The 8,947-nt window shown below is 45.3% G+C and overlaps 1 protein-coding gene across 1 annotated transcript in view; it reads left to right on the top strand.

Annotated features, from left to right (window-relative positions):
• The window catches only part of TBC1D13 (TBC1 domain family member 13), a 9,998-nt gene extending 2,178 nt beyond the window's left edge, over nt 1-7,820 (top strand). Inside the window, exons 5-12 of the mRNA XM_019510603.1 lie at nt 75-174; nt 1,918-2,000; nt 2,225-2,384; nt 3,115-3,325; nt 4,078-4,241; nt 5,707-5,867; nt 6,216-6,273; nt 7,235-7,820. Coding sequence (XP_019366148.1) covers nt 75-174; nt 1,918-2,000; nt 2,225-2,384; nt 3,115-3,325; nt 4,078-4,241; nt 5,707-5,867; nt 6,216-6,273; nt 7,235-7,300 — 1,003 coding nt within the window. The 3' untranslated portion in view covers nt 7,301-7,820. The remainder of the gene's footprint in view (nt 1-74; nt 175-1,917; nt 2,001-2,224; nt 2,385-3,114; nt 3,326-4,077; nt 4,242-5,706; nt 5,868-6,215; nt 6,274-7,234) is intronic.
• Nucleotides 7,821-8,947: the final 1,127 nt, after the last annotated feature.

The raw sequence follows: 8,947 nt of genomic DNA on the forward strand, positions 1-8,947 counted from the left end.
TTTTTTTTTTTTTTTTTTTTTTTTCTTCATTGTCACTTCCTTCCTAATATACATTCCTCCTCTCTCTTGTTAAGGGAACTGTATTCCCAGTTCCTGAAGGAAATGATTATCCAGCCTGGGATAGCCAAAGCCAACCTTGGTGTCTCCAGGGAGGATGTAACCTTAGAGGACCATGTAAGTTCATGTCTTGGAAATTCTTCTTGCAGGTTTTGTACTGGGATCCTGGCTTGATCTATAGAGTTACTGCTGCTGGCTTACAGAACAATAGTTTCAGGCCCATATCGTAGGATGTGATGTCCCAAGGGAAGCATCTGTCACCTATGGCCATATCCACATGAGTGTAAATTTTTGTTTCCCCAGAGGCAAGAAGCAGTGGCACACCTTGTGCTGCTGCTACTTGTCCCTAGAGAAAGCCTGTGCCGTGCACCCTCTGGTGCATGGCCGGTTACAACGGGTGGGGTAGGGGAGGCTGAGGCCAGCACTAGGCTGCCTTCGTTGGGGTCCTGGAGGCCTCCTGGGGCTGCAGCAGAACCTGGCTGGCAGCTGGAGTATGGCTGCAGCTGGCCAGGTTCTGATTTCTCGGGTGGCATGCGCTGCTTTATTATTATTATTATTACCACCACCACCACCCCAGGGTCAGAAATCCCACTCCCTTGCAGTATAGAGAACAGCTGAATGCGGTACTACAGACGCGTCTGCGGTGTCACATACTGCACAGCTGTGCTTGTCTTGATGTGGCTGAGACTCCATAGCCTGCAGATTCAAAATTGTAAAGCCACCGTCCCAAGTCTCCTTTCCTTTCTCCCTTACTCTATTTTGCCTGCTTCTCAATGCACAGACCTCAAGTAGGAGTAAAGAGTCAGGAAGGGGACAAGGAAAGCTTCTAGCACAGTGAAACTTTCCAGTTAGCCTTTTTGTGCTTCTATCCTGGATTGCAGTTCTGTAGATCCTCCTGAAACCGGGATATTGGTCTAGCCATCAGACTAGGCTGCTTCCATGGGTTTTAAAAGCAGGAAGCTTTACTCTTGGTCCCAGCTCTGCCACTGATTTACTGTGACTGATCACTTTGCTCACGTGTCCTGACGACCTGTCTCTGGCATTCTTTCACAGTCCATCTACCCCAGGTTGAAGTCTCCTAAAAAATCAGATAGCAGCAGGCTGGGGTGTGATGCACTCCACGCTTTTACTCAGTCATTTGTTACCTTGACATTTGGGGTTCTTGAAATGTTCTTTTACTGCACTCTAATGATTTTCAGATGACTTTGTTAGTCTTCTTTGGGCACTGTTTGTAAAGTCTGCATGTTGTCTTATCCTAAGTGTCTGTTAAGAGACTGACTATATGTAGGAAATTATCCTACACTTCCTTAGCCGTAGGCAAACCACAGAGTTTGTGTTCGGGTTTGTTTGTTTTTTTTAATGCAATGATCTTTATAATTTGGCAATGCTTCTCATGCTCTTATGCAAGTGTATCAGCTCTGCACTAATGGAACAATTGGCAAATAGTGAGAGAATGTTATGGTAGTTAGTACAGAAAATACCTTCTATGCATTGTGGGAGGTTTACCCTGAATGCCAATTTGCTGTAGATTAGTGGAGCCTGAATGCATAAGCAAATTCACAGAGACCAGTGAGAATAAATTGGAGAATATCTGCTCGTACTGCTCAGGACTGACCAAAAGTTGTTTGTGATCCAAGGTAGACCAGTGTCTACAAAGAACCCGCATAAGCTGACCAGAGAAACAGAGCTGGTGTTTGTCTAGCAAGTTGGGTTTAAACACACTGGCTAGAAAGGTGATAGATAGCACAGTTCTTCTGAATAGTGTAGGCACAGCCAAAAGGCCTCCACTCAGCTTGTCAGGCTGTGTAAGGTTGCTTGTAAGTGAACCTTTGAATTTACAGTGCTTTTGTCCTTCTTCAGCCACTCAATCCAAACCCAGACAGCCGATGGAATACTTACTTCAAGGACAATGAAGTCCTGCTGCAGATAGACAAGGATGTCAGGTATGTAGATAGGGTCTCTGGTAAAATGCCCAATTCAGTTGCAATATTGCTGTCCCTCTTCCCCACAAAATGTGCCTGCTGTCCCTCTTCCCCACACCATGTGCCTGCTACTTCAGGAATAACCAGTATTTCACGTTACCAGGGCCCTTCTGTTTCACATCATGTACACACCCCTCTCCTAAAGCCCCTCTTTGAAATACGGCTTTCATCTATTCCCACTGTAGGAGGCTATACCCAGATATGGCATTCTTCCAGCGCCCAACTGAGTATCCTTGCCTGCTAATCTTGGACCCCCAGAATGACTTTGAGACACTACGCAAGCGGGTGGAACAGACAACACTCAAGTCGCAGACAGTAGCACGAAACCGGAGTGGTGTTACAAATGTATGACTTGGCACTGAGCTTCTGCTACACTCCCTAGGATGGGGACCAGGCAGGTTAGGGAACTGCCACTTCCAAGGTGCCCTTGCCAAGCTGCCTGCCAGGCTGGCTTATTTGAGAGGCTGAGTTTTTTGTTTTTGTTTTTTTCCTTTTTTCACCTCCACCTGTGGTGGGGGCTCTTGTGAACTTGGAGTGTGGTGCTTTCTTCCTTTCTCCAGGGGGACAGGCTTTTCTGAAGGGCAGTTTGGATGTAATCTAACAGGCTTGAATCCCCATCTGCATAAAAAGTTAGGATCATCATGTTGTGGGCAGAGTAGCAAACAATTGATGATCCTCTGTAACCAGTGGCAGATGTTAAGCTCAAAGCACATGTGATTTGATCACTTCATTCTGCTTCCTCAGTGATTTCAAGGTAGCAGGTTGGTGCCTTCCTCCTACCTGGGGTGTAGTCTGCAATTTGAATCGGGGTAGCTGTCTGTCTTATGAGCCAGTGCAGCAGTCCTAGTGAGAGCTTTCTGGCCTGGTTTCCTTTACTCTGTGGACAAGTCTTCAGTGCATCGTGCATGTGGGCTGCATTTAAGCATTAATAGCTGCCTCCTGATCACATTGTTTAATTGGCTAGGGAGCGTCTAGGAGCTGAGCACCTGAAGTCAATGTTGGCTCCACGTAAAGCATTTTGTCCATTGAAACTGGGTGTCCAGAATGTGTTGGGTTTTTTTTTCTTGCCCTTTAGGTGAGTTCCCCTCTCAAACCATCTGCTCCTCATTCATTGAGTGAATATGAAGTTCTGCCTAATGGTTGTGAAGCTCACTGGGAGGTGGTAGAACGGATTCTATTCATCTATGCAAAGCTGAATCCAGGGATAGCATATGTCCAGGGAATGAATGAAATAGTGGGGCCTCTTTACTACACCTTTGCTACGGATCCCAACAGCGAGTGGAAAGGTAAGACTGTACATGAGTGATCTGTACCGCTTCTGTAAAGAATGGTTAAGAAGCAGCTGATGTAGACTCCAGTGGCTCCCAGCTTTTCCCTAGCAAATGGCCTCTTTCAAAAGGGGGGTGGCTTGAAGTACTTGGAAGGAGCTTCAGGATATCGGCACTCTTCAGTATGGTTCTATGATGGTTTTGAAAATTAGTCTTTAAAAAGTCAGTTTTGATTTCCATGAAGTCTGTACCATCATGCCTCAAAGTAGAGCAAATGGCCAATTTCCTGATGAATTTCACATTGCACAGCCTGTCTTGAGTTGTTATAAGAATGCTGTAGCTGCGAATAAATGTGACTTAAGGGTCATGGGGAAACTTACCGCTCAGGAACAAATGTCAGCAACTGAACCTGATGTGGTTGTTCTGTTTGCCCCTGACCTGGTGTGAAGTGGAGCTAAACCACCATAACTTTTAAATCTGAATGATGCTTGTTTCAAGTTGTCTGCTCCTGTACCACAGTAGAATAGTTGTGCCAGTGCTTCGTGTCTTGCATTCCAGGTGAGTATCAGTTTATTGTATGTCTAAAAGCCGAGGGACAGAGCAACTGTATAAATTCAGCCCAACTTCATAAGCCAAGAACATGTGGGACCCACCTCCTATTTGCATCTAGTACAAAAGAAGGAAAGATCAGCAGGGTTGCACTAACTTCCTTGCGTGCCTTTGCTCCTTCCTCCATTCTTAGGTTTCTCTCTTCTTTTTCCTTTTTCCAGAACATGCTGAAGCAGACACCTTTTTCTGCTTCACCAATCTAATGGCTGAGATCCGGGACAACTTCATTAAGAGCCTGGATGATTCTCAGTGTGGCATTACCTACAAAATGGAGAAGGTCTACTCCACCCTGAAGGAGAAGGATGTAGAACTGTACCTTAAACTGGTGAGGACTTGGACATTTGTCTCTCTTTTGCTTGAAATGTGGAGTGAGGTGGTGGGTCTTCAGGCTGCTTCCAGACAGCTTGCTGGCTGATTTGAAATTGTAACAGTGTTTTAAGTAAAGAAAAGCTTAATAAAAATCTTAAATAAAATGTAAAGCCAAGGGCTTCTGTCCCCAGGGATAGCCTGCCTTGAGTCCAAGATGGAGACCTACAAATGATGTGGTCTTGCTTCATCAAATCAAAAACCAATCCCCCGGGTGTTTGGCTTTTGTTGTCTGCTGTCCTAATAGCACTGGCTTTTTATACAATACATTGGCTGTGATGACTTGGTAATAGTGCCAACCTGGGCATGTAACAATGGTGCCACAGGAAGACGACCTTTGAGGATTTCAGTGCCTGACAAACGTTTTGCAATATTCTGTGAGGTGATAGAGGGTTGCAGTTCCTCTGAAATGCAAGATCTGCCTAATATTGCTGTGTAACATTAGACTTGAGATGCAAAGTGAAGAATATTACTTGCAAATTATTCTGCAGGCAGAACTTCCCTCTGAAATTACCCCTGCAGCTTCTAGTGCAAACTTGGCTAGAATACAAGATCTGTCTTATTGCTTTAAGAGTTACAGAAAGACAGAGTGATCTTAATGTGGCTTCCAAGTGGTTGGGCTCTATCTTGTATAACTCTTAAAAGATGGCATCTGTCAGACCAGTGACATAGCCAGAGACATTGAATTCTGACTTGGTGGGAAGGTGACCTACCTAGAAAGTGGTGTGGTCAGTCAGCAGCAGTTCAGCATTCAGATAAGCCTTTCAAGGAAGTGTCCTGATTCTCCTTTCTAACTTGTGAAATCTAATCCACAGTAAGAAGTGTTACAGCTGCGGACAAGAGCTTTGAGTAGTGCTATTGCTTGGCACTAATCAACGTGAAACTCTGCCCTGTTTTACTTCTTTAGGAGTAGGTTCGGATGACTAGGGGATTTTTTAACTTGTGGAAAGGAGAAGACACTGTTGATTTCAACTGATAGGGAAACCCAGGACTTCCTGTGAACAGCCCCTTTCAAAGGGGAAATAAAGCTGAATGTACTTAAGTGTTTGGTTTGCATTTCAGGAAAGTTAAAATTTCCTTCATACCATGTGTGGAAAGCTGGAGGTAACTCTTCTGCTTTGGCCATAGACACCGAGGATAGAGGCACACAGGGGGACTTGTCATTGTGCTCCAAGGACTTGAGTGGTGGGTCTGAGAAGCCTTTTGAAAGAACCCATGAATGATATCACAGGACAAGGCTAAGAGCCTTTGAACCAGAGATGAATAACTATGAAGTACAGGCTACTTTTTTTTTTTTGTCCATATCACTCCAGCAGAAAGTTAGTTCTATGAAGTGGAGGCCAGGGAAGCAGGAAACAAGCATGTCCCTTGCTTGTAGTAAACTGGACGAGAAATGTTGACTCTGCCTCGTGTCTGTCCAACAGCAAGAACAGAACATCAAGCCTCAGTTCTTTGCCTTCCGCTGGCTAACACTGCTGCTGTCCCAGGAGTTCCTGTTGCCTGATGTCATCCGTATATGGGACTCTCTCTTTGCTGATGACAACCGCTTTGACTTTCTTCTGCTCGTTTGTTGCGCCATGTTGACGTGAGTGCTGTAAAACCCTGGGGGGTTGGTTTTAGTGGCCAACAATTCGCACCCTCCCCCCTGGAACTCACTCTTTTCTATGTTGGGTAATGTTGACATGGCTTGTGCTCCTTGATTTCCCATCTCCCTGCCTGAATCCAAAGATCTAGGGGTCTTGCTTGCACGGACATATGAGCAGGGGTCTGAGAAGAATTGTAATCATTCTTAACACAGTATTTCTCATCAAAATGGACTTTGGGTGGTGGTGTGGTGGACTGTCAGCACCTTTTTATAAATAACTTCAGGGGCAACACTGGACATCGTTCTAAGGAGTCGGAAGCATTTGGATTAATGTGCCCTGTCTTTCAGACTAATCCGGGATCAACTGCTGGAAGGGGACTTCACTTTAAACATGAGGCTGCTACAGGTAAAGATAAAATACAGCAGGAATGAGGAGGAATCTGAAAAAACTGTCAATGAGAGACTCGCCTTGGGTGCAATGCTTGCATATGGCAGCCTTCTCATCTGAGCCAGAACAGTTTTATGGGTGCCCCTACTGACGATAATGGGACAGGCCTGGAAAGCCCTTTGTCTGTTGGCTTCGTGTCACTCCCCTGAAGCTGATGAAGTATTGATTTTTGACTATAAACTTCTTAATTGGGGAATCCACTCATGACAAAATGGTATTTCTGCATACTGGCTGAGCCTTCACATGATGGGTCTCCTGGATCCTGCTGTCTGACGGGAGCTTTTTGTTTCTCTGACAGCAGCCTTCCCTCTTCCATGCCTCGTGTGCTGACAATGACATGGCCTAAGTATTGCTTATTTCAGGCTGTGTAGCTAGTGTTAAGAGAAAACTATAAATGCCATGCCTCTTGATAACAGTAGTAAAATCAGTCCCCATTCCAGAGCAGAGCAGTCCTAATTTCTAGATCAGTCTATTATCGTGATGGGATACCCAGCTTGCCAGAGAGAAGCATGACCATTAATGAGATCTCTTAATTGGCAGGAACAGCCAAGTACTGGCAAGTGACTGAGGGAATTCTTCTGTTTTATGCCGAGTGAAATACCTTTGATCCAAGCAACCAGCTTGGTCTCAATAAGGCAGTAGCCCTGGTTCAGGTTTATTCCTGGGAACTTGGTCACTGCATCAAGTCAACTCACTCTCAGGACTAACAAATCTAATGTGCAATAGGATGTACAAGCCTCATCCTTACAAAATGGAAAGGAACTTGCTTGCTTCAGGGGATTCTAACCCTGAAGGCAACATCTGTCCCTAAAAACAGTCATCTGCAGGCTGGTGACCTTGGCCAGGCCAGTGTCTATCTTGTTTGTGGCACCTTCATGCCTTTTACAATAAACCACTTGAATTGATTCTCTTAATGCAGGACTATCCCATCTCTGATGTCCATCTGATTTTGAAGAAAGCAAAGGAGCTTCAGGATTCCAAATAGTCCATGAGCCTGGTGGTGTCAGAGGAACTGTGCAGTAGCATATGCTAGGAGACGCCCTCTTACAGTTCGGAGCTCCTGCAAGCCTCTGCAGGGCATTGGGTTTTGTGTTCTACCTACTGGCCTTGTTGAAGACTTCCTTCCACTATTTATTAGGTCATGGACTGACTATTCCCAGCTAGACAGGTCCTGCACTCCAGGTTTTCTGAATCTCTTAACTCCATGCTGCCTAAGCAGCTCTCTGTATCTTTTTTTTTTTAATGACTTTTTTAAGTTTGGGGAGATAGAAACTGTTTAGCTAAGTATTCCTCAAAGTCTTACAAAACACTTTTTTTTGTGTCTAGCATTATGAAGGCGTGTGCTCACACATGGGGATTTCTGTGATAGGGGAAAGAATGGGATGGATCCAGTGGAGTTTGGTGGGTAAGTAGAGAGTCTCCCTTGTAAATAGAATGTGTCCCACTTGATCAGCAGGATTCTGTGCCTGTGTCTGCACCTTGTCCTCTCTTGGGCATGCAACAAGTTCACTGTCCTTCTGGTGAGTGTTAGATGGAGCTCTGCAGTTCTGACCTCTTTCCATGGGAAGGAGGCTTTAAAAAGCTGCGGTGGGAGAATGCTATTATAGCTGGCTGCTTTTGTGCAGTGAGACTACCTGCTCTCTAGCAGAGCCTGGTCTAAAACTGCCTTATCAAGGAGCTCTCCTTGATGATGACCTTACTTGGAAGTATTAGGTAGGGGTGTGGTTTTAACTGGTGAGTGAAACAATTTAACCAAGTCAAACAAGCCTTATTTTACACAGCCTTAGAGCAGGGGCCCTGCTACTGCAGAGAGGCTTCAGGTCTTGAGCTGTCTTCCATGCCACTTGTGTGGATTCTACATTTATTCCAAATTAAAGATGGGGTCTCTAATTGCAAGCAGGATTCTAAAGCACCAAGGGGCAGGTCTCCAGTCCTGTGCTGCCCAGACTGGAGTCTTCAGTGGGGACTTCAAAAGGCATAATGTAGGTTTTGCTATGAAACTGGCTTTTTGCCTTTGAATGTTTGTAACGTTACCTAGACTACTCCAAGCCTTTCAAACCAATTCAGTAACCTCTGGTCAGCATAACTTTTTCAGTCTGTGATAATCCTTGCTGGTAAGTGACTTGAGATTATAAATTAGTTTTTGTGTGCATGTGCACACGTGCTGTCTTAGGATGTGATCCTTTTGGAGACAAGCGGTAAACTGGTAATCGCTGATGCTTTGGGATACCCTTTTTCTCAGAACATCTCGTGAAGGAGTGAGTGCCACGTGCTGGTACAGCCCCACCAGAGCGGGAAAACACTGTATTCCATGCAGATGCAGTGGATCGCAGTATATCTGCATCATCCAAAATTAGTGATTGGGGCTGGGGCAGGAGGGACTTGCAGCCTGCAAGCAGTGTCCTGGTGATCGGAATGGGGACCCAGAGTGAGCGTCAGGTGATTCTTTTTTTATAGCGGTGGGAGAAACTGGAGCAGCTGAGTACTCCAGATGCTGTGAACAAACACTAACCCAGGATGCTGTGCTTCCCACTGTCAGGACAGTGCAGAATTACAGTTGTCCAACATTGCAGCTGTCTCCTATTTAGTGTGTGTGTGTGTGTGTGTGTGTGTGTGTGTGTGTGTGTGTGTG

The sequence above is a fragment of the Gavialis gangeticus genome, unplaced genomic scaffold (assembly GCF_001723915.1).
Source record: "Gavialis gangeticus isolate Ggan-Ray unplaced genomic scaffold, GavGan_comp1, whole genome shotgun sequence".
NCBI lineage: Eukaryota > Metazoa > Chordata > Crocodylia > Gavialidae > Gavialis > Gavialis gangeticus.